This window comes from Scomber scombrus, chromosome 5 (assembly GCF_963691925.1).
Source record: "Scomber scombrus chromosome 5, fScoSco1.1, whole genome shotgun sequence".
Lineage (NCBI taxonomy): Eukaryota > Metazoa > Chordata > Actinopteri > Scombriformes > Scombridae > Scomber > Scomber scombrus.
The window spans coordinates 21,897,485-21,923,575 of record NC_084974.1 but is presented as its reverse complement, the minus strand read 5'-3'; the positions used below and the strand labels follow the sequence as shown (position 1 = coordinate 21,923,575).

Genomic DNA, 26,091 nt, shown 5'->3' with positions numbered 1-26,091 from the left:
TTATTGATAAAACCATGGAGTTGTGTATGCTGTCTCATTATCATAGACAGAATGTTTAATACTTTATATATTTAAAAAATAATAATAATAAAGTAGTAAAAAATGCTTTAGATCATGCATTACAGAACCTCCAAAACATGATAAAAATGCATAAATTAAACAAGAATTTGAACCAGTTATGGCAGAATTTGGAAGAATCAATGCTTGGTTGAGATTTTAATGTCACTTTGACTAAAAAATTGCTAAACAACTCTATGTGCAAATTTGGGGGTCAAAAAGTTGAACAAATGATGAAACTGGCATGGATATTTATTTCTATTTACATAACACTTTTGGGTTGCAAATGGGCCACTTGTAATGTGTCTCCAAGTGGACTCCAGGAATCTGCAGAGGTCCTTGACAGGATAATTAAATGCAGAAATTGTTGTCTATTTAATGATCTAATTAATATGTAAGAATGACCCATCCATTATTTAAAAACATTTCAAATGTAGACTGTCAAAGTTGTGTGAAATAATTTGAGGGTTATAACATTTTAAAAAGCTGTGATGTAGGGTTGAACTATTTTATTTTTATTTATTTGTTTTAAATCAAAATGAGTATTTAGAGTTAACTTTATAAATAAATGTGGAGGCCCCTGGACCTGCACTGGCCCATATGGGCTACACTGACTGTACCTTTAAAGACTCTTGTCCCAATTAAGCCTAGCCCCGCCTCTGGAGCAAGACATCCCATGAGTCATAAAGTTTGATACCCTGCCCAAAGTTTAGACTCGACTGGAGCAAAACTTTTTTTTTTTTTCTAGAAAGTGAGCGGCGGAGATTTTTTCTGCGAGCTATGAATCTTTTTTGTAAGAATATTCCCTAACAGCGTCGACTTGGCCGAAACACGGAAAGCTGGGACAGTTTCAGCCAAGCGTTTGATGTGTTTTTTTCCGTCATTTGTGTCTGCGTTTGCGGTTTTTTTTTTGAAAAGTTGGGGCCAGGACGACAACATAGATTCCAGTGTGGAGTAGATATGCGCTTTGTTACATTCACAAGTATGCCAGCAAGAAACTACAGGAAAACTTTGTCTTCCACTGCAGATTTCGACAGCTAACACACTTTGGAAGAAATTAAAAGCAGTCGACTTTGAAACTTTAGAATGACCCGGGATAACTTTTACTGACTTGTCGTCGAGATTTCCAGATTTCCTGCTGCGTGAAAGAAAGGAGAAAAAAAGTTTGGGATTGGCTCAAACTTCTTTTTTGTGAGTTTCTGACCGCCACATTCTTGGACACACACACACAAACACACACTCATATATATATATATATATACATATAAAAGTTCGCAGACTGTTTTGGGACAATGGATCCGGGCCAGCATAACCCTCCTGCGGGACACCAGATCGTCCATGTACGGGGCGACTCTGAGACCGACCTGGAGGCGCTTTTTAACGCCGTGATGAACCCGAAAAACACCATCGTACCCCCTTCCGTGCCCATGAGGATGAGGAAGCTGCCAGACTCCTTCTTCAAACCTCCTGAACCAAAGTCCCATTCCAGACAAGTAAGCCCGCCCTGTCTCTCCTCTGCCCCTTCCCAGAAATCCGTATTAAAGCAGGGCCCATGTAGAGGGGGCTCAGGCCTACAGTGAGGTACTGGTGGAGCCACTTCATAGTTACACTTACGGCAACTTTGTAGTTGGGTTTAATCTTTATGATGTAACTGTTGTGACTTAATTGGTTTGTTGTCATATCCCAAAGTGTATGATTTTTTTTTTAATTAAAGGCTCACAAACATTGGCCCTCAACACTTACACATTTTAATGTTCCCAACAACTTATAATGAATTATTAAATCACTGATCTAGGCTGTTTGTTTGGCTTTAACTGTCTTAATTAGTGAACATGTGTCCAAGCGAAAAATGAGCACATTATTGTACTTAAAGAGTTGTCAGGTTGGCTGAACATATACAGGATATGTGAGCTTCTACAGGATATGTGCTTTGGTTGAACTGTATGTAGCCTATAGAAAGTCACAGTCATGTGGAAATGATTAAAATAAAATGACTCACTGAAACTGAGTTCACTTAATCGGGATGATTTGCAATCAAGAAATCATATGATGGTTGAATTTGTCCTATTTACCAACCCACCCACCCCCTTCCTCCCCCACCCTCATACCGTCTCCCACAACTGTTGCTTGTGGTCTCTCTGGAGTGCGCATGTGCTGTTGTGCAGCGAGTCTGCGCTCTCCTTTCTGTTAAACACAGGCCCAGGAACGACCCCCACCCCCCTCCCTGCCCCCCTCACGGGCCTAAACATTACACTCGAACTTGTCTCCACACGAACAGAACTTCCTAACGTACATATGAATGTATTTAATCATATGCAAAGTGACTGAAATGTTGAGTCAGGGTTATGTGTGTAGACTCCAAGTACAGTTATATCACCAATCTTGTATGCAGTGTGTTTTATAGTTAACTTTAAACTTACCTCATAAACTTAATATTTTCTGTTCAAAATGAAAATACTATTATACTTGTATGTATGTATATATGTATTTATTTATGTATAAATACGTACATAACTTTTATTTTATGTGTTTAGTGTAATATCCTCTCAGTTATGATTGTTTAATTTATTATAAATAATGTCCCTTTTTTTAAGATATTCAAACAAACTTAGAATCAAGTTTATTTTTCTTTTTATAATAATCTTATAATAAATGTGGTCTAAGTGAAATAACCTTTAAAAAGATGCCTTCATGCTGACTCTCTTCTACCCCAACACAGGCAAGCACAGACGCTGGGACAGCCGGAGCACTCACCCCCCACCATGTTCGTGCACACTCGTCCCCTGCCTCCCTGCAGTTGGGAGCTGTTACTGGTGGCTCCCTGTCTGGCATGCCCCCACCAGGTGCCTCCCCTCAGCATCTCCGTCAGTCTTCTTATGAGATTCCTGATGACGTGCCCCTGCCCCCAGGCTGGGAGATGGCCAAGACCGCCTCCGGTCAGAGATACTTTCTCAAGTAAGAATGCTGGCAACAACTGTCAACACTGTGTCTCCACTCTGTGTCAGATTGAAAAAAATCTTTGAAAGTGACGTTTTGTGGTTTTTCAAAAAAAGAATGGAAGGCTTTAAAAGTAGATGGAAAATGTTATAGGCGTATATCACTTAAAATCATCTGCACACCTCAGGCCCTTAAGATATTTATTATACCCTATACTGTCAAAACTTCTGCATTCTGACACAGGACATGTGATGGACGTTCTTAGAGAGGCAGCTTTAAAATGTATAAATGATTTATGGACCTGACAAGATCAGGATTAAGAAATTAGGCATCTCTGATATTTGATGTTAACCAGCCAACTATCTTATCCCTTTTATGGAAAATGTTAAACCTGCTTAAGACCTGGTTTCTTTTTATCTTATCTCAGAGTTTAACAAACCGAGATGAGTCACTGCAGTGTGTCCAGTGTGCAATAAAGTTTTATTTAAAGGTGTCAATACCTAAATAAGACAAAACAACAGAGATACTGATAAGAATACAGTAGTTTTTTTAGGTTTAATGTAACCGAACCTTTCAGTATTGCATTTATGTAGCATTACAAGCACAAGTTGAAATGATGTTTTACAATCTATACATTTGGAGGGAAAAGTAAAGTTTCCACTAGTGACCAGGACCAAGATGAGTCCATGTTACCAGAGAAGCGACAGGACCCTCATACTACAGCTCTGTTCAGTGTACATTATGCTGACAATAATTTGCAAATCTGCTACAGTGCACAATGGTGACCAGTGTTCTCTAAAAGAGACAATTGCAATAGTTAAATTGTAGGTTATTAAATTTGGTGGCCTCAGCAAACAAGAGCAGTCTTTTGAGGGACTGCTGCTGTATGTAGTGTTCCTTTTTCTTGGTCTCAGGTTTCAATAGAAAACAATGGACCACTGTAGCTGCCCGAGACAGCTCTGCAAAACTCATCTGCTAACCAGCAGATCTCTTCCATAGTAACCATCCAAAGAAAACTTTTAGTAGTAGGTGAAATAGCAGGTATACCAGAGGGCTTAGTGCAGTCACAGTATCCTTTTAGTTTGCATGTCTTCATGCTTTTAATACATTCACTGTGTAGCTCTGTGAAGGGATGATTTTAATCATTTATACAAGTTGATGTCTGTCAGCAATTTATCCCCAGATAATCTGCTCGTTACGAAAAGTTCTAAAGTTTATGAAATGCGTAGCAGCTCGTGTTTAGAGACAATTTGACATTTAAAGTCATCATTCCTACTTTTCTTAAAGGCACAATTGTAGTTCAAGGGAATATAGCTTTCTGACACAGGGTCTGAACAAACATGATAGCCTCAAATTTACTAGGATCAAAAAAGAACTTTCAGTACCAGATGTTAGACGGTCTCACATCTGGAGAACATCTGGCCTGTTTTGAGGAGGCTCTTCTAAAATTGTACAAAAAGGGTGGGGGGGGGGTATTCTCACAAGAGTTTCTCATTGCTGTTGTTAAGAAAAGGTGTGAATGCACTTCCAGACAATAAAGCAAATTTTCGAGAATAAATGAAAGTTGAGTTTGGGAAATCAAATCTTGCTGCATTATTGATATTTAGCTGCTCTGAAATTGAAACTATATGCAGTGTTTCATGTGTTTTATAACAATTGGGTAAATGTCAGTTTGAGTTGACCTTTTTTTTCTGATGTTACTTTATGGACTTGGAACAAAATGTGGCCCTGTAAGGAGCTGTTTTTCATCTGGCATGTTTTACTACTAGAGTAAATGTTGTGTGTTGTGTTTGTGTCCAAGTAAAGAAAACTGGAGGAGACATCTTCCATACACCGCACATCAAAGTGCAGATATTTGATCTGGAATAAAAGCCTCGGCAGAGCTGCTGGAAAAGACACTCCCCTATTTATAAACAGGGGTTGTCTGACAGAGAAGTGTTGCAGAAGGAGTGAAGCAGAGCGAGAGAGAGAGAGGGAGAGTGTATTTGTGTGTGTGGGTGGGTGGATGGACAGGTGGGGGTGGGGAGGCAGTCACCAAGTAGCGGAGCTGAGTAGAGCAGAGAGCAGGGTCTCACATTTCACTCAGGTGTCCTCGCTTGTCCCTATAGCTATATCAATTCAGGGTGAAAGGGTTTTTTTTAGGAATCAGTTTGTGCTCTCCCCTCTGTTGTTTATTAGTACACTATAGCAGCGGAGTTGGGAATGATCGGCGTCTGTGAGTCACAACAGCCCCACAGATGCCGATGTCCCACTCCCTTTAAGATCCAGGCTCCGTCTTGGTATGAATGGAGCCGTGGCGTTGTGATGGTGCCTCTTTTGTGTCAGTGGAGTTAAATGGCAGCCATGTAGAGATGACTAGAAGAGGGGCCAAGAGAAACTCCGGCCCTCCCTTTGTCCCAGCAGTGAAACAGTGATCTTTATTCAGACCACAGGCTTGTTGAGACTCATGTGAGCCTTCCCAAAATAGACAAATGGCTGACATGAAGTTTAAAGATGGCGGTGAGAGGGCAGCACTCTTTAGAGTTTTACATCTAAGATGTCAGGCTAGGAGGTTAGTGTAAATTCTAATCAGTAAGAATTAATTATTGACTCTTGTGCCAGTGTTACAGTACTTATGGCTTTAGTTTGGCCTGTTCAATGTTTTCTTTTTTTCTTTTGAAAATAAATGAAACAGTTTCTGAATTATTGGATACTTCATTCCCCAGAATTTTTTTTTTTTGCCAGATTTTGATGATATGTGATTTAAGAAAACATCCTCAAACATTCTCTGTTTCAAGCTTTTCAAATGTGATGATTTTCTCTGTTTTCTATCATCACAAATTGAGTCTTTGGATTTCAAACTGGTCAGACAAAACAAGCAATGTGAAGATGCCATCTTGGCCCTGGGTAACTGTGATTTAAATATAATTGGTAGTTTTAGTTCTAATGAAAATAGGATTTAGAAATGAGAAATGTCTCATGTTGTTGCAAAATTGTAGTTTTGTTTTGTTTTGGCTATTTGATCAAAAACTAAAACTTTAAGATGTGAGAAGACTTGTAGAATGTCAACAAAGTCCTTTGACCTTTCCTCCTCTTTCTTCCTGCAGTTTGTGGTGGCCTTTGATTTATAACAGCAGGGGCAGGGAGGTTGGGTCACCTTGCTTGGTGCTGGACGGGGGCAGGGCAAGTCTCTCGGGCTGGGTCATAAACTAATGAAGGTTTCTAATTTAGACACACCGGTGAACCAGGAGGGGTAATCACTGTTTCCGGACGCTTATTAAATGTAGCTTTGAATAAGCTTTTAGTCCGTGGGAAGTCAGCCTTAAGCAGAGGAAAGCTTTGGGGGTGTAGCTATTGTTTGCCCCGAGGGGCAGGTAGAGCCATGTGTTGATGGACACTTTTGTCTTTGCTCAATTGGATTTTAAACTGTTATGATGAGATTGGTTTCCCACATCATGGCTGACTTGTCTTTGCATGTTTAAAGTAACGTTTCATAATTATAAAATTAAGCTTTTACTTGAATAATGTTGCACTAAAGACTGTGGAAGCCTGTTAGAGGAAGAAATATTAAAGTGTTTTTTGTTTATTTTGTTGTACGCAGTAGATATCTGTGGTGTTCTCATTCGGACCCTCAGATTATGTTGAGAATAAAATCCCACGATTGACAGTCATATTTAGCTTGCGTTAAAGAAGAATGTTTGGTTCCTTTTTAAAAAATCTCCCAATAATTTCCAACTGAGTGATGGAAAACTACCACTGCATTCATTTATCTCAGCCCCTTTAAACATGGGAACACTGGGACTGCATGTCAATTTACCGACGGTAATCAATAATTATTCAGTTAAATAACTTGAATCAACTCAAATTAACATCAGATTTAGCTTTTTTCATGCATAAATATACACCAAAAGAATATTTAAATCTAATACCCACAGTACATTGTGGGACACACAAATGCAGTGGTTGTTATCTGTCTCAACCTCCAGATGTTTGCCTCATTAGTGTCATTGCAATGTGAAATGAAGTTGTCACGTACCTTTTTTACATTTTAAATTTGCGCCACGTTTGTCATAAACATTGATATCAGTTTTACTACTTGGCTAACACTGATTTCATACTCATCTTGACATTTCATATGAATTGTTATCTGAACTTCTAAGCCTAGAAGTGATAAATATGCAAATTGGATTTCATGCGAAGCTGTTTTGAACTGTGGAGTCTCAGTCAGTCACAAATGGTGCTGGGAAGACTGGGCAGTAAGCCTGCGTGAAGCCCTCATTTGGAGAAACTTTGTGTTTGACAAACTTTTGGTTTATTGACCACACACAGACAAGACCCTTCCTGTTCAACTGGGGCCTGTCAGCTCAGTACACAAATGGGACTGTGAGAAAGTCAGGCTAGTGTTTACCAAAGTCTTGATGTAACACCTCTGTCCCAGACATCAATGCCTCCACTGTCACAGAGGGCATCTCCACAGAGATGTAGTATCTGAGAAGTGGGCCTTCTCAGGTGGGGTGGGGGTTTAGACTCGCCAAAAGTACTCTACTCCTGGCAACCGAATAGCACTTGAATAACAAAATAAAGAAACATTTGCACACATGTTGTGAGTTGCAGCATGCATACAAGTATTGCTATTTAAATGTATGTTTTTACCTGGAAATGACACAAGGGAGTCTACTCATTTATTCAGTTAAGTGTTTATGAAGTGTGGTCAACATAATTGGCCACAGTTTTAGCTAAAGAAATATAAAATCTTCAAGAAGTGACCAAATAATCTTACAAGGCACTCCCTAAAATTACACTTTAATCATTTAGTTTACTGAATTAGTCTATGGAAAAGAGTTTAAAGCTACACTCAAAGTCCTGGTGCTTTGTGAATTAGTTGCTTCATTAGGAAGTATGATGATACAAACCCTTCTTCAAAGGGAAACTTATAGCCACAAAAGGGTCACCGAGGTTGCCCCAATAATCTCTCTTGATGATGTCCTGCTGATAGAGAGGCAGCCAGGCATACCCGGTCAACCAGAGTGGAGGTGGTCATCCTCATCTTAGAGGCCTGATTACATCTGGCCTCCCTCAGTGTGCTCTTTAGTCATCGGCTTCAACCACCTCCCAAGCATATACTCCCTGGGTGGAGCCCCTGTAGCCCGAGGATCCCATTTTTAACATTTGACAACTCAGCTGTGGGGCGTGTTTCATCATTGCTGCACTCCCCATAGCTTCACTCCCCCGTTTTACACCAGTGAAGCACTGCTTTTGACATCTGACAGCTTATCGAGACAATTTTAGTGGGATAAACAGTCATTTTACTGGATATCTGGCTTTGATCTGCCTTTTTGGCAGGTAGCAGAGCTTATTCAGAGACGTGACTTATTTTTGGTGAGATAGTTCTCCTCAAAGCCAGATGTAAACACCACAGTATTCATGGGCGTTAACAGGCCGTTTGTGTGTTGGGAAGTTTGTCATACTGCTGTAATCGGATGAGGTCTGTGAAACAAGTCCAGTTTTCAGACTTGTTGACTTGGATCTCCTTAAAGATATAGAACTTTTAGCTTTTTGAAGCTACATCTTGAATGTACATGGAACTACTGATTGGAGATCAGCTTTGTCTTGAATTATATTAGTATGGTTAAAAAAGAAAAGAAAAAGAAAAACCAAAAGTGGAAGTGCTCCAGCTCTTATGTGATCGACCCTGAACAGAAAAGTTATGTGCCAAATCATTTAAGCAAAGTCAAGTTTAGCCTTGATGCGAAGGGTCTCCCTCCCTCCTTCCCAGCAAGAAGTGCTTATAAATAACGCTGGCACAATAAACGCCACCTTGATAATTGGGCCATCAGTCAAGGATATGTCGAGTGCCTGGGTGGATCAAGAGTCCCACTATGTGCTCTGCTAAGCCACAGTCGACCATGATGACAGCTTGAGCAAAACTGAGCAAAAGTTAAGTCCCGCACTGAGGCCAAACGACTTGATAACTGTCATGTTTGTACCACAGTGCTCTTCTTTGCTGCAATACGTGGCCATTTGTAAACTGTGTCCCATGAAGACACTAATGATGGGTGTTGTATTTTCTGTGCAGTGATTCCGACCTCCAAGCATCATATTAAGGCTATGTCCACGATTTGTTTTCTCTTTTTTTTTGGCTCGTCTTCTAGAATAAGCTCGCATCTCGGACCGCTGAAAACTGATCTTTTTTGAAAGCGCTCACTAAAGTGATTGAATTTGGAAGAAAATGGTACTGTTTTGCTGTTATTTGTGCATGTGGTCCACTTTTAGAGATCGTGACATGTTGTCCTCCATTCTTCGTGCCTGCCTTGTTGACAACAAACAGCGCCTTGAAAATGACAAACTACTTTGCAGAAATAGTACCAAGCTGCTATTTCATCTCTCAAGGCTGGAATGGAAGCTGTAAAGTTTGCACCTATTAGAAAGATTAGCAGCAGTGGCTTGAATTAAAGCATCAGCCATAAATGATTCTAATGGTGGTCAGTTTGTGAACTAAAATGTCCATAGAAAACTCTCAAAGCACTCCTAGAGTATAATCCACTTTTCTGCTTGCTCTCTATCCATGTTCAGTTTGTTAACAACATGAATTCAAGCTGACCACAGCCACATTCATAATGGAACAACTGTGGAGTGTTTTTTTTTTTTTCATCATAATGTTTTTGCATGACAACAATCTGTTCGAATATAATCTAAAAATGTAGCAGGAACACTTTGAACATCTAACGTTGTTTTCAAATGTAACAGCACTGGTGTGGACGAAGCCTGTCCCACAACCAGTTGGCTGTGTGTCCGCTGCCCTGCCCCGGGGATGGAAGCTGGGTGGGGGTAGGGCGCAGTGGCCGCCCTGCTGAGCTCGCTGTGGTGTCAGAGACGTGTAAAGACAACACCGAGCAGTTGTGACCGTGGAGGTTGCGGATCATCAGCAATTCCTCACAGCAACTGGTGGCCTCCAGCCGTCCCAACAGTTGCCATGACATTGTTTTGTTTTATGTTTCGCCTGCAGGAAGCGGTCTATAGCTCTGACCATATAGGGTGCGGGGCAGATTGAGTAAATGGATTATCTTGTAGTTTTAAAACCTGGTGATGAATTACTCGCTGTTGGTAATTCATTTACCAGTTCTCTCTGTCCTCGCACCCTTTGAATACAGTGCAGTGCTGACTTGGAAGCTGTCATAGTCCGTGGGTTTTATCACGAGGCGTTTGATTATCATCTCTGATACCTCTGTTTGGAACTGAAGCTTTGTTTACATCAGTTTTGATTGATAAGAGCTACACAACAAGTGTTTTGATAGAAAAATCAATAGCTGTTCCCTTTATCTGTGCTAAGAGAAGCCCAACTTAAGGTGGGTGCATAAAATAATTTATAATCAGAGATCTGGGAGGCTTTGAAGTTGTATATTTTCAGCTATGCGCTCCAGTCGTCACTTTTCTGTTCGGCATTGGTGTACCAGGATGTGCAGGCCTCTCATTTACTATAACCCCTCCCTTTCCTTATCCCAGTGCTCTTCTCCCCCAGCCTCCTCCCCTGTTCTCCCCTCCTCTTTATAATAAATGTCATAGTTTCCAGAGTGGGAAGGAGGCAGCGAAGGGGGCAGGGCGGGCGCTCTGAGTGTAACAGGACCACAGCAACTCATGCAGCCAATGGAATTCAGAGGGATAGCTTCCGTTGATTTTTTTTTTTTTTTTTTAGTCTTTTTTTTTTTTTTCTTCTTTTCTGTAGTTGTATCACCCCGCTCCCTATGACCCCTCTTTCTCAAGGGGCCCCTCCAGTCTGAGCAGTTCCAGCTATTTTGCTTGGTTTGTGGTGTTTGTGTGTGCGTGTGCGTTTGTGTGTGTGTGTGTGTGTGTGAGGGCTGGGGGAGGGTTTGGTAGGGGATTTGGCAGCTCCTTTGATCAGTAAAGCATAAACAAGAGGGGGCTTCAAAATGGGTTGCATTGTGTTGGGGGGAGGAGTGCTGAGTCAGGCCCTCTCGCTCTCTGGCCTGGGATAGAGAGCAGACAGGCAGGCTGGGATTACCGCAGAGGCCAAGAGAAATTCTGAATCTCTCACTTCACCCAGCTGTTCCAAAATCTGGGCTAATGGCACTTTGGGATCAAATTAACAGAGTTGTGAAGAATGGCAGCATGTGGAAGAACACATCCACCAGAACACAGTTAATAGATCTTTATTGTGCTATGATGTAAATGTTAGAGTTGCGGTCTTGCATAAACAAGCTGCTGGAGTTTGGTGTCTGTTTTGAGTTGAAGTGAGGGCAGTCTCTTAAATGGGATGGTTCGAAAAACAAAAAAAAAAGAACAAGTGCATAGTGGGGTTTTAGGTCGTAGCTCAGTCTGTGCTTTTGTCAAGCAGGTGAAAGCTTTGTAAATGTGGCGCCAGATTGTTAAAGCCCCTGACACTCCACAGTGTCCGAGCCGCTTCCAGGAAAAAAAGGACCCCCTGCGTTGAGCCCTGGGACTGACCCTCCCTCAATAGAGAGGGTCCTGCTCAGGAGAGGAGGGCTTCCTGTATTAGCTTTCCATCTTAATCAAGCAACAAGTACCAACAAAGCACTAATTATCAATGCCTTCACAGAACGCAACACAATGCCCCCCTCCCCCGCTCTCCCCTGCTCCCGTCCCGGTAAAGAGGAGCCATAAAATAGATGGAGCAACATTGTTTGATGTTACAATAGATGTTTTGAAACCAATCACAGCCTCTTTAGACATTTTCAAGAAGAAGTTTAGTAGCCTACCTACAGCTACAGATGTTAGGACTTGATTTATTTTCAATACTGTTTGTTTTTTTTGTCTTATTTATTTATTTATTTATTTATAGCTTCCAGTTTCTCCATTCTTGATGGCACATGATATTTTTTTAAGTGAATTTATAAGGAAACATATTTTAGTACAATCCAAACTGAGATTAAAAGTCTTGTGTGAATCCATGTTAAATTGTGGGTTCAGCTTGAGTCCAAACAGCCAGAGCTGAGTTTAGCTTCCTGTAACAGTCATGGTTTACAGAAAGCACGGTTTAGATTCAGTGTTTTCATCAAAGAGCTTGTTGAAACTGCTCTGAGTCATCAGTTCCTGCATGTGACCCGCTGTTTCACATTGATATGCTCTCTGGTTTGAACTTACTACTGAATCCTGGTAGAAACACATTGACACACTTTCTTTTTCTGACTTTTTTGTTGTTGCTATCTTTGTCTCCTTACAGCCACATCGATCAAACCACAACTTGGCAGGACCCTCGCAAGGCCCTCCTTCAGATGAACCAGCCTCCCCAGCCCAGTTCTGTACCAGTGCAGCAACAGAACATCATGAACCCAGCCAGTGGTGTGTATATGTGGACTTTTGTTAAATGTAGTTCATCTATTGAAGCAGCACATTTCATCTATTACAAATGATCAAGAAACTCAACAAACTCAGAATTACCATTCTTTGAGGTCGAATAGCTATTTCTGGGCATTTTCTTACTTTCATACAACATACAGTAGAAGTAAGGAGCAGTCTAGTCTAGTCCTTACATGTCACTAAGACTGTACCTCAGTTCTGTCTGTGCGGTAGGAATTTGCCCTAGGTGAGGTAAGACAGAGGTAGAACGTGACAGGTCCTGTCTGACATGTTTAGGAGCTCTGTGACTCATAGAATACCAAGTTTAGAGATGAGGTATCTCTGAATGCTCAAATCTTGACTATTCTACCTGCCTGACTGTCTGATGTTTGACTTTAGTGACAGATGATAAAGATTTATTACATTCTCAATGGTAAAAAAAAAAAAAAAAAGGTGTATATGTGCTGCCATTTGTCTTGGATGTCTTTTTTCCCCTGTAGCCAATTTATTTTTGTCCCAGCAGGTGCAGATTAGCATCATATGTGATATCACCTCTGCTCATATTACACAATTGTGTATAACTACAATATTCTGTAATTATGCCCAATTATTATTATTATAATTATAGTTATTTAAGGCTGATATATTTCGCTAAATTATAATGGAAAAATACAACTCTGAGCAGTGAGTGAACCACCAGCCTCTCTTTTAACGTTATATTTTCCTCTCGTGCCTCAGGTCCTCTTCCTGACGGCTGGGAACAAGCTATAACATCAGAGGGAGAAATTTACTACATTAACCATAAGAACAAGACCACATCTTGGCTTGACCCACGACTTGACCCACGCTTTGGTGAGTTTGCTTTAGTCTATTTCTTAAATTTAAGGTGGTTTATTAAACACCCTCAAAAGTCCTTGTAATTACTTAAGGTTAGAATAATGTTACTGTTTGTATTAAAACATATAAACGAGAGTTTCACCAGCAACTAAGACATTTTGTTCTTGTGACAGCAGTTGACTTTCTGTGTAACAAAACTCTGGCTAATCTTTAAAAAATGTATCACCACAATTGTAATAGTGAGCCACGTTCTGTATGATTTGTGTTTTCATTTTAGTGCCCTACATTGTTTTGGAATGACTAGCCCACACCATTAGTTTTTGCAACCAGATTTCACAACCCCCACCCTCAAAACCAGCACCTAACCTTTTGTCAGCCATTTTAGTGTTGGAGCAACAGCTGAGTTGGCCATTAATCCCCCCTCGGCCAAGCTAAAGTTTGACAGTTAGCTTTCGGTGTGTGTGGTGGCCCGGATTTGTGAATTAGTGACAGGACCAGGTACGTGTGGCGAGATTTCTCTGCGGCCATGGGAATGAGCTAATTCTTCTGTGTGACAGGAAGACTTCCAGAGATGAAAGTTCCTGCTTATGTCACTCTGACTCATTCACGCTTCAGGTGCCATCCCTTCATTGTGTTCCACAGGGAAGCTCACCCCCATTTCACATGTGTGAAGCAGCACGCAGCCTGTTATCCCGTTTAATTTTAGTGTTACTTTTAATCGAGCCCGGACACTAATAGGGCAGTTTCTTTTTTTTTCTTCTTTTTTTTCTGTAAGCAATTGTGCGTTCTGCTCTGAGGGCAGGCAAGAAAAGTTCAAAACAGAGTTGTAAGAGGAGCAGGGCAGCTGGGAAGAGACGGCGGCTCTGGTCGGCGAAGCTCTTTGAAGATTTATAAGTCTTGAACACACAAGGCTGCTGGGCCCCTGAAAGCGAGTTAGAGGGAGAAAGAGACCAAGTTAACTCATTATGTGCCATCAAAATAACATCTTGTTGAGATACAATCTTTGCTGTGCTTAATATTTCTAATGGATCACATTTATACCTGTTATGTTGGTCATATGCTGTTGTAGGTACATTTTTGATCATTTAGAGTTTGCTATGTACATCAAACTACTTGATATTTGATTTAAGTGTGGCTTTGTGCTTGAAGGAAAACCTAATTTTATTCCTTGTAGTTAGTTTTTTTTAAAACAGATTTTGCATAGAAATGGGCTTCTCTGTCAGGAACTGCTATACTGCTGCTATGTAGGTCTCCAATCATAAGCCAGCTGCTTTGATAATGGAGGCTAATTTGAGCTTTGAGAAGAAAAGCAGCAGAGCGCCTTTAACTGAGGGTTGTTGCCGGCTGGCTTTCCCCTGCGTGAGGCCCAGTGCAGGCACAGCCTCATTCTGCTCTAGCTCCAGACAGACTTGAATCTCTGCCAGGCCTCTTTATTCTGTGGTCCAACTCTTAATCTGTTCCAGACCTTTTCAGTCAAAGAGCTCCAATGTGAGAGGGGAGGTGGGGGGCAGGGAAAGGCAAGGCAAAAGGGGAAGAAAGAAAAACTGAGGAACAGAGGGAAAATGCCGACGGGATAAGCATGCATCCTCTTTAAGTTCCAAGGAGGTGGTGAGCAGCGAACAGCCATGAGTGCACTGTGGCTGAGTTCAAAAAGGGGCTGGCCTTTGTAGATATGTTGTCCTCTGAGTTTAGGAACTGCAGGGAAAAACAAACTAGGATACTCGTGCACAAAAAGACAGATTTGCTGCGGGAGTTTAGTGTTTTGCTTTGGGGCTTTAATGTAAAGCCATTTGTCAAGCACATTACTACATTGCATGTCATGTGATGGGTTTTTTTCTCCTCTGCTGTCAGAGTACTTCATTAGGAGAGATGGCAACCCAATAATGATATTAACAACATGAAATACTTTGAGGCTGTAGTGTGGCAGTTTAAAGGGTCAGTTCATATTTTTACTTACTCAACCCTTTGTAGTATTTATTTATACCGTTTTTTAAAAATGTTTTATGATTTCACTCCTTCCAGATGATTTTCATAGGAATTGGAGAAACAAAAGATGTTTTTTAACTCAAATCAATAAAATGACAGTATTTAAATTAATTTCAACCTGTTGTGTACAAAATGAATCCCTACACTGTTAATATTGCCTTTATAGACAGTTTTTTTCCCCGTCTCCTTGCCACATAAAGTCAGGTCCACACAGGCTGGTTTTCCCTCAGGCCTCCCTGGAGTACAGGACGATAAAACAGTGCTTGCATCACATCCAGACTGTTTCTCCACTTTGCTAATCTTGACGTTGGAAACACAACACTTTCCCAAGGGGCCTTTTTTTTTTATAAAACTTGTTAAATCGACAGCAGACAAATATTTACAGAGCCTTCAAAGGAGCTTTGCCCTGGTTACACAGAACTTCCCACAGCTGGCACTCCCTCCACTCTACCTGCCCCAGGTGATCTTGTGGTGTAATATGCCTGCCAGTGTGATGGCCTGATAAGGGCTTGTGTTGCTGGCTCGTTGTGTCGCAGGGGTGCGTGAAGAAGACAAAAGGCAGACGGCATTAACTTGTCTCTTATCTCCCTGGCCCACTAGCTATCACCACCCGTATGTGCTGCTGACTTCAACCATCACTCCAAAACCACACAAATGTGCACACACACCGTCTTCACAGGCTGTGCTGGCCTCCTTTTTTTATGCTATCACTTTGGCCCTGAAATGAACCTGTCCTTCGCTCCTATCTCATCCACAGATGTAACTCGTGCTTCGATTTGCTCATTGTTTGTGCATACTTCCTTCAGTAACATTGGTTACTGTTAACTGTTTAGTCTGAGAGGGAGTCCTTGACTTGGTGGTTCAGTAAGAGCCTGACTGTAAGACTGCATTCATCAAAAACCCATGCCTTAAAGGAAAATTCCAGTCTACTACAACTTGGATTGTATTCAGATAGTTCTGGCCATCGTTTCTAGCATCTATGATAACATTGTATTCAACAGAGTAGTAGCTGAGATGTGGCAATGTGGCAGTATCGTTGCAACTAAGTCTGACATGGCAATACAGGAAATGTGAAATGGTTGTAAACAAATTATCTCAACAACTTTATTTGGAGGTGAAACTGAAAGTGAGTTTACTGTCAGTAATAATTGCTCAATTCACAGAAAAACAGTGTGTGCACAATTATAGAAGTGCGGTATGTCAGAACTGAACTAATGTGTGGCCTTGTTAATCTTGCTCCATATGCCTCCTCTCACTTTTTAATGAGTGTTCTTCAAAGTTTGGGCCATAACAGATCTACAGCTGCTGACATGCTGCAAGCTCAGCTTTGGGAAAGTTTAATGGTGACCCATTGGTGGAGGGATCCAGCCACAAAAGGCTGCGGTATCTGTCTAAGATAAGAAGTAATACACTCTCCCATGGTTTCAGTTGATGTGTGTGTGGGAGAGAGGAGGCGGCTCTATGACTGTGTGTTTGTGTGCATGTGCTGGGGTGGGGTTGTTGGGGGAGGCAGTGTGGAGGGAGGGAGGGAGACGGCAAGCAGGGCGGGGCATCCAGAGTTTCCCAGGGAGAGCCCTGAGCCACGGTTCATTCAGCTCCTGAGATAGTGTAAACAGACAGTGATTGAATGGTGATGAGAAAGGTGCCGGGGCGGGCAGGACAGGACAGAGATAGGCAGCCCTGCATGAAAATTGTGCCCCCGTCAAGGCTTTGTTTTGGTTGGTGCTTCAAGCGCATAAGCAAACAGGGACCCTCATTGGTTCCATTACTGTTACACCCCTCGCTGTCAAGCACATTTGCTTCTTTCTCCACTACAGTGATAAAACCTGTGACCTACTTTGCATGCATAGATTGCTGTGCTGCTGTAAAGTCATGTTTATTAGACCCACCCCCGCTAAAGTAGAGAATAACAAATATTTCGCAGGGGAACAGCTGTGTTCTCAATACACACACATTTGTTCTGATATTGTAAACATGTAGCTACCTTGTTTGCGCACAATGCAATTCTGTTGGTTGGATGAAAGAACTTTAAAGTTAATGGTGTTTATAGAACCTGATGCCTATTTAAAATTAAATATGATTTGCATAATGTGCTCATATTGCATTCATTAAATCGGCTGAAGTTGACCCATCAGGCCTGGGTAAAGAAGCAGTCAGTCTTGAGGGATAATCTGTGATTTGTTTAGAAGGAAACAAAACGCACAATGAAAGGATAAGTCATGACTGATGCAATGTACAAAACTAACAAAGCCTGTCTTAGTCAGGGAGTGGGAGGGGATCAGGTCTTACAGGAATAGTGGTTGTTTCAGACACTTTGTGGAAAACTTGTGCTGGGACTTCCCTTGTCCTACACAACCTGCTGCACTAGCTCCATTCTTTTTACAAGTTCACCTCGTAGACAAAAACTCTACAAGTTGTCAGTCTTGTTATGCTGAGTTTAGAGGCAACCAAGCGTTACAAGGACTGGTTGCAGAAATGTTCTCACCTCCAATATTGAAAATTGTTTAGACTGCACTTCAAGTTTCTGATGTAAAAAGACATTAGCCTTAACAAAACGTGGAGATGCTAAATAGAAAAGCCAGCAGAGTTGACCTGTTTACTTAAATTTAATTTTGCCATGTGGTTTGGATATTTCTTCACAGGAGAGAAATAAATTCAAACTCTGTTCAGACAAAGCTGGAGCCTTGTTCATGTTATATATAAAAACACTTGCAAAGTTTATTTTTGCCATTCGGATGTCACCATATAGTCCACTATACAGGAAATCATTCTTACATATCTGAACTTCTTTCTGTCTCCTCTACAGGCTTGAATCAGCAAAGAATCACCCAGAGTGCCCCAGTGAAACAGGGAGGACCGCTGCCTCCTAGCATCCACAGTGCAGTCATGGGTGGCAACAACCAGATGAGACTGCAGCAGATTGAGAAGGAGAGGCTGAGACTGAAACAACAGGAGCTGCTTCGGCAGAGACCCCAGGTCAGGAATCACTGTTAAAAACAGACAAAAATATTAGGCATATATTAGACAAGCTCATATCAGAGGTCAAAGGTGCAGTACCTTCAGTATGAGTAAGTCAACTAGATACTGGAACTTTAACTTTTCACTCACTGAACAAGGCGGTCAGCAAAATGTTTATTTTGTTAATTATAATGTACATCTTTCCTTTTAAATATGAGTCATCATTTGTAGGTATAGTGCTGAATCTTAAGCATCTTTGGTCTTTGTTACACAACCCTACAATGAAGTCTCGTGAGTCATCTGCGGTAATTTTATTACTTCCTAACGGTGATGTGTCACAGCACTGCCCACACTGGGCGGTGCAACTGAGTTCAGTAGTTTACTCAAGGCTGTGTCATAACACCAGAAACAGAGCTTTATGATTATGGATGAGGGTGCCGGTGACTTTGTTTAACATGCCATTTACACGGACTGTTTAAAGTTCACTGTGTAGGAAGTTACCCAAGTGTGTACATGCACCAGGCTGCAGATGATAGGGGAAAAAATGATTGGGGCTGTCCTTACCGAAAATCCTCAGAGCACTGCTAACCTGGTTATTGTCATGTAAAGGAGAAATCTGGTTTGCAGAATTGGAGTAAGGGATTGAGAGAACCCGAGTTAGCATAGACAGATTTTTTTTGGCAGCATATACACCTGAACAGCTTTCTAATTGGGTACTTACACATGTGCAAACCAAATACTTCATGCATGTAAAGGCAGGTTTTAGGGGAACCAGTTTATTTCACCGAATGTTTTTTTTAAAGTTTTTTTTTTTTGTGGCATTTTTGCCTTTATTGGATTTTGGGCAGTGAAGAAGCAGACAGGAAAAAAGGAGAACGAGCGAGATGGGTATGACGTGCAACAAAGAGCCCCAGCTGGAATCGAACCAGGGACATTGCGGTTATGTGGTGTGCGTTTTCACCACCATTTCACTTCGTTTTTCCTTTCTTGCAGTACTGTGTGTATTTTTTTTATCTCCACCCTTCCTACCAGATTTCTGATGGTGTCTTGCGTACATGTATGCAGTAAGGGATAGAAACCAAATTAATAAATGAAGCAAATAAAGAACAGTTTGTTGACTAAGCTCACCACTCTTAACTGTTTTTAAAGATGATACATCAGCAGCTCAGTTATACAAACCTCAGACATTCACATTCACTAGTTTAAACAAAGAGTGTAATGAGAAAAAAATGTGGAGAGGGAACTGCAGACCTCACTATATACAGGGTGCAAAATTCACTTTTTTGTCCACTGGCTAAATGTTCAAATTTTACCAGCCACTTACTCAATAACTAGTATTGGGTTTTTTTGCTGGTGGGTGAAGCAAATCTACCACTTATTCTATATTTTAACATGTGGCTGGTCCAATTGTTTTGCCCTGACTGTATAGATTTAAATTTTGCCTCCTATGAGACTGTTGACTAGGCTCTAACTAGTAACTTTCTAGAAACCATACTAGATGGTTGGGTTGCAGAGGTTACGCTGTAGAAATTTTCCAATCATGCAGGCTATATGTGCTTTTGTAGGGAGGTCAAATTTGGGGCAGTACTTGCCACACCCAAATGTATTCCACATGGCAGAAGTGTGATGAAGAACTGGTGGTGATGTATGGTGACTTGCCGGTGGCAGTCCAGTGCTGACACTGCTCAGTCATGCACAAAAAGATAGCCATAAACCATAAATGTTGTTTATAGTACACAGCCCTCATAATCCCTCTTAATCAAAACCAGATTGCTTACATGTGTGCATGGGATTGTGGGATAGCTGTCGTTGTTTGAGAAGGAAACACCTTTAGGTTACTGCTGCCAGGAACGTCAGAAATAAAAACAGAAGGAAAAAACTACTTATTACTTTATAAAAGGGCTAATTTAAGACTTTTACTCATCTTCTGCCTCAGAGAACATTGTGTCCATTTATCCTCAACCGCAACCAATAAAAGCTTCTACTAACCAATTAGGGTGTCAAGCAGCAATTTTACCTCCTTTCTAAAAATGTCACATTCCATTGGCTAACTTCCTGTCGTCTTCTGTGACCTTGTAAAAGTTTAATGATCTCAGAACGGTGATACTGGTCAAATCATTTCACCTTCCCATTCAAGGACTTCCAGGGAAGGAGGCGAAAAAGAACATGACTTCATATCCTCAGCCTTATCTGATACAGCATGTGTAGAAAACAATTGTCTCCAACTGCGTTCGGCCCACTTGTAATTTGACACTCTGTATGGAGAGCAACATGTTGGCAGTCTGTTTGTAATTCCTAAATTCAACATTTTATGCAGTGGCAGCAGAGCAAGCAGCGAGAATATTTCAGTTATGCTTTTGTTTTTGTGAAGTTGTGTATGATCAGCCTCTGAGGTTAGGGGTGGGGTTGACTGTGTTGCTCATCTTTTTTCTTGCTTTATCACCCACAGGAGCTCGCTCTAAGGAATCAGCTTCCTACCAGTATGGATCAAGATGGAAGTACGAACCCTGTGTCCTCCCCTATGGCCCAGGATGCCCGGACCATGACCACCAACAGCTCTGACCCATTCCTCAACAGGTTGGTTTCATGCTGAAGCCAAAAGTGTTCTCTGTAGTACAAATAACAGGAAGTTTTCCCCTAGTATGGTACAGTACAGCCACAGTTGAGATGCACTGACCAGACTCCCTCTCTGGTTCAGCTCATCACAGTTCATGTATCCTGTTTGAGGGAATCTGTGTACTCGGCTCCCCAGTTACACAAGTAGTAAAAACAGGCCAATCACTGGACTTAACCCTCTTCACATGGTAATGACTCATTCAGACCAGCAGGTCAGTGTGGAATTCATTGAACAATCATGACCTCTGGTGTACAACTGCTGCAATAAAAGGGAAAAGGAACTGAAATGGTGGTGAAAACCTTTGAGGGTATATAAAACCACCCTTTCTAATGTGCAACGTTCACAACTTGAGTAAAGACACAAAACTAGGAAAGAAAGATTTGAAAACAGCAGTGATCAGAAAGGGACAGGAAGATTTTCTCTCTTATCTGTGAATGCCGCTCCGTGGCATTCTGGGAAATGGTTCCTTACAGTTCAAGCTCTAGTTCGTCTGCAAGTGGACGAAATGAGGAAAGAGCTGAATAGCAAGCAGGCCATGAGAACATGTGGTCCAGTCAGTAGACAGGCCAACCTAATCTCCCCTCCTCCCCCTGTTGCCTCCACTCCCCTGCTCTTACAATGGCCTCATTCATCCTGCCTCTGCCATACTCTGCCTACATATTTTTCCTCTGCTAATTAGTATAGGCTTGTCAAATGTCTTCTCTTTGCCTCTTTGTCTCTCTGTTGCCCCTTTCATCGTTGCTCTTTTTCCTGTATTCTGCAGCGAAGGTCGAAAAAGTGAAGCTCGGTTTCAGCTGGTGTCACTGTAGATTAGTCGCTATAGTCCTTCAAATAGATATACACTTTAAACGTTAATGTATGCAGGAAGTCTCTGAGGGAATTAATGCCACACTCTTACTTTTCACAGCCTGTATGCTTTTCGCTACAGTGTGTGTACTTTGTTGGATTGTTTAATTAGATTTACAAAGCTCCGTTTCAAAGTAGTTAACTTGGGGTCATTAAGGTCAACTAAAACCCTGCTGACACAAAAAAGCTTTTCATTTCCATGAAAATTGTGATATATAGTTATGATTGTACAGAGTTTTAACCCAGATTTGTTCATTTTTTTGTTTTCAGCGGGACCTACCACTCCAGGGATGAGAGCACAGACAGCGGCTTGAGTATGAGCAGCTACAGCGTCCCTCGCACTCCAGATGACTTCCTCAACAGCGTGGATGAGATGGACACAGGTGAGGCTGGAAACAAAGTCAATATAATCAGTTGTCAGATAGTGTAGATAGTGTGTATTTTGACATATTTTTGTATAGATTGACAGTCCATGAGTTGTGTGCAGTTGGCATTCAGTTCATCTATAGTGGTGGCTTACTGTGCCTATTTGTTTAAATAATGCTGCGTTCACTGCATGTTGGCAGGATAGGAAGAAAAGGGAAATGTGACGTTGTTCGTATGAGTTGATTTATAACATTGATGTCACTCTCACGCTTGTCAAATAAAATATACAACAGCAGCTAGCCTGGCTCTATCCAAAGTTAACAATCTGCCTACCAGCACCTCTAAAGCTCACTAATCATCACATCGTATGTTGACAGTACAAAAAACAAAGTCTAAAAAGGTTGAGTTGTGGTTTTATGAGGGGGTTATGTGCCGGACTATTTCTTGGCCAGGCGCAGTGGTTTTTATTTACAATAAACAGCTGTCATGGAACGTTGACACTTGCGCAATTCTTTCCACCATGTGGGCAATATCAAAGCTGTCAGAAATGTCCTACGCGTTATTACAGCTAGGAGGCTAACATAGCTCTTTTTGTGCTGCTCATAGTTATTGTATTTTCAACATGACGCAACTGTGGTGTGGTTTATACCTCTGAATTGCTCAGTCAAATCATTTTAACATATTTTCTTTCTGCTCATCAGGGGACCCGCTTCCAACCTCCATGGTAACACAGCCCAGTCGTTTCCCCGACTACCTGGACGCCATCCCGGGAACAGATGTGGACCTGGGCACGCTGGAAAGTGAAAGCATGGCGGTGGAGGGTGAAGAGCTGATGCCCAGTCTGCAGGAGGCCCTGAGCTCCGACATCCTCAACGACATGGAGTCTGTGCTGGCAGCTACCAAGATTGACAAGGAGAGCTTCCTCACATGGTTATAGAAGACCCGAGCAGGGCGCTCCGTACTCCTCTCCCTACACTCTGAACTGCTGCCTGCTCTGATCTGTGAAGGATTCATAGATGCTTTTACAAGACATTTCAGCGAGCCTCTCTGGACTTCTGTCTCTGTCTCGGCGTGTATGGCCAACCTCTTTTGAGGCAGTATTGTTCTGTTCTTTTCACTGGTTTGTTTTCTCTTTTATTTTGTCTGTGTCTTCAAGGCTGGCCCATGAACAGACAATTACGCAAGGGTCCCCAAATCTTTCACAAATCTGTCAGTGAATCTAGGGCATCTTTACCTAGAGCCGGGGTCACTCCTTCCCCTGGTCTCCCCTCATAGCTGAGCTGGGCGGGTGCATGTGCTCTTCAGCAAGGACTGCCATCATCAGTTATCGCTTGGAGTCTCTGGTGCCTCTTTTTCTTGCAATATAGCGTGAAGAAGCACTACTTAACTGTGTTTGGGACTATTGCATCTAGCTTAAGTAGCTTTATATTTGGCCTTTACGTTTTTTACTCTTTGTTTGTTTTCGACGAGCCTGAGAAACCAAAAATGATGTATTTGAAGCATAAAGAACAATACTGATTTGGAGTAAAGGTAATGTGAGGCCCAGTTTGGACATGTTGGCTTTGCTGGGGGGGAGGTGGCGCGCAGGTTTGAGCCTGGGGACCGACTACATTGCTGCTTGGCTGTGCCAGCAAGTCTAAGTTAAACATTTTGTTAGAACAAGTGCCTTCAGTTGTATGTTTAAGACACGAGCAACACGAACAATTACCAAGTTTCTGTAATGCAGCAATAAGCATTAAGCTGTATTCAGAAACATCAACCACACTTTCCTCTATCTAATGTTCAGTTATCAAAAACTGTATTTTTTGTTTTATAAACACATTATAATGGGATTTAGGGATCTGTTTTTGTAACCCTAGCTTCTTTGTATCAGTCTTACCCAAACCTAATTCATGATTCATTCTTTGTTTTATCTTTTTAGTATTCTTTTATTTTAGATTACTACATGTGTATGATAGCTTAGATCAAATGGCATTTTTGCTTTTTAGTATCTTTCATAGATGAGGTAATACATTTTTAACAGGGTAAACTGTTATCACAGCACATCGCTTCACCAGATGAAGTCTGCCAAGACACAGATTGATTCAGTTGTGGCTCGTTTAACAATTTAGCCGATTCTCTTCTTGTCTCTGATTTTACTATATACATATTAGTGTTATTGTTTATTTGTTGACACATGCAGCTTTTACTATCTTTCCTCGATGTTAAGATATTCCTAAACATTAACCAAAAAGGCAGATCTCTAGGCTAAACAGAAACTATAGCTCTTTGAACAGTTAATCCTTGTGACAGCGTACAGTATACAAGAGTTAAATGTTTGAAACTGTCTTCCTGAGAGGGAGATCGAGCCCTCTGTTCTATATTGTGCTGTGTGTTGAGATGAGGGGTTTATAGACTACAGCTTGGACAAGTTTAAGCAGGTTTAAGAGTCATGTCGAGGGGTAGTGTAGAAGGCCAGGGTTTGACTGACAGTGGTGAGTAACACGGATTGTTGATTTAATTTTTTTTGTGTGTGTGTGTGGAATAATTAAGAAACAATCAGTTATTATCTCAGTCAGGAATTGTTGTGGCAGATTCCAAAGATGTTTTTGTAATGACACTTATTTTTTGCTTCCATTTTCACAGAGTCCAGAAAAGGTATAATTTGTAAATCAGCCTCTGTATGAACAAACTGTATAAGCTAATGAGAAAATGATGTAGGGTTTTAAGTGTTAATGGACATGTCTAAATAGGTTTAGCTGAGAGATTCTTTTTATTTTTCGGACAAGATGGTCGTTTTGAGTGACTAACCCTGAGATTTGAGGATGAGGTTTCTGAACAGAGAAGCAAGTGATTCTTCTATGAGCGCTCACATGTTTACATTCTCTCAGAGCAAGGAACTGCTACAGCCGCAGTGAAGACAATACACTGACAACTCTCTCACAATCACATTATTTTGATGTTTACACCATGAATACATCTTTGCAGTAACCTTTGGATAATCAGCCTGATGTGCGTGCGCTTGGTTGAGTTCAGCCTTGCAAGACGACACATGATTTTATCGCCAACCGATACTTTGGTAGCAATTAACTTGGAACGTGATGGAACAATATTGTTTTTATAGATCACAGAACATGAACATTTTGTTTATTGTGAGAACATATTCTGTGTGAGAAACCTCCTTTTAGAATTGATTTTTATTGATCATTAAATCGTATATTGATGGATTTAAGATGGATAAACAGTGTTGGTGAGAACAATGCACCTAAAATGAGTGGTACACTACAGTGCTTATATTGCACGGCTACAGAGTTTTCATTTGATGATGCAATGATGCATTTTTGTCACTTACACCTGATTTTATGCTTAGTGTGTTACTGTCAGAGCATATTAGCTGTTGACTGTCATTGTAGCAGTAGAACTAATCACACAAGTTAAAGGATTTTGTATTTAGAGTTTTCTAAATGCACATGAAATGAATTTATATTCAGTAATGATCTGTTCTTTTTTTTTGATAGATATGTGCATGTGTTTTAGAACAATAAATTCTGTTACATTATATATCTCTCTTCATATGATACTTTGAAATTGGCCTGAAATAAAGTATATACTTTGTGGTAATACTTTCCTGTGATGCTGTATTTTGTTTGTATTTTGACACATGAATTCTAAATATATTGCATTATATCATCTTAGAATAGTCTTTTTGTTTTTACATTAAATTTGTTTTTTTTAAACTACAACTTCTCAGTTAATGCAAATTAGGCAAATTACATTTATGTTGCAGAAGAAACAAATCACAGATCCATTCAGATGCAAATGTTTAATAGAGCCAAATATTAGTATGAATATTAGTATATTAAGCTGTGTACATCACAGCTTGAGAAAAAGTTTGGATTTTGAATATTATCTGTAATTATGTGCTCTAATAGCATTGATGTTAGAAGTTAAATGTGCTTTTCCTCACTGTGACCACTAGATGGCAGTAAACACAAATTACATTCCTCCTGTCACTCCTGCATGTCACATACATGTGTAAAGGCCTTGGTGTACACACCAAGAACCACAACTACAGATACATAGTTATAGAAATCATTGTACTTCACAAAACTCCAAAAAACTACAGATCTCACCCATTTACCAAGAGCAGAAGTACTGGGCCTGAAAAGTGCTTTAAACCTGCATTCTCGCTTGCACGACTTGTTTCAAAAAGA

General features: G+C 41.0%; 1 protein-coding gene across 1 annotated transcript; it reads left to right on the top strand.

Annotated features, from left to right (window-relative positions):
• The first annotated feature begins 820 nt into the window (after nt 1–820).
• yap1 (Yes1 associated transcriptional regulator) lies at nt 821–25,500 on the top strand. The gene is made up of 8 exons (XM_062419456.1): nt 821–1,550; nt 2,777–3,012; nt 12,173–12,291; nt 13,027–13,140; nt 17,918–18,087; nt 20,519–20,646; nt 21,803–21,915; nt 22,600–25,500. The coding sequence occupies exons 1-8, from the start codon at nt 1,350–1,352 to the stop codon at nt 22,833–22,835; spliced, it is 1,317 nt and encodes a 438-aa protein (XP_062275440.1). The 5' UTR covers nt 821–1,349; the 3' UTR covers nt 22,836–25,500.
• Nucleotides 25,501–26,091: the final 591 nt, after the last annotated feature.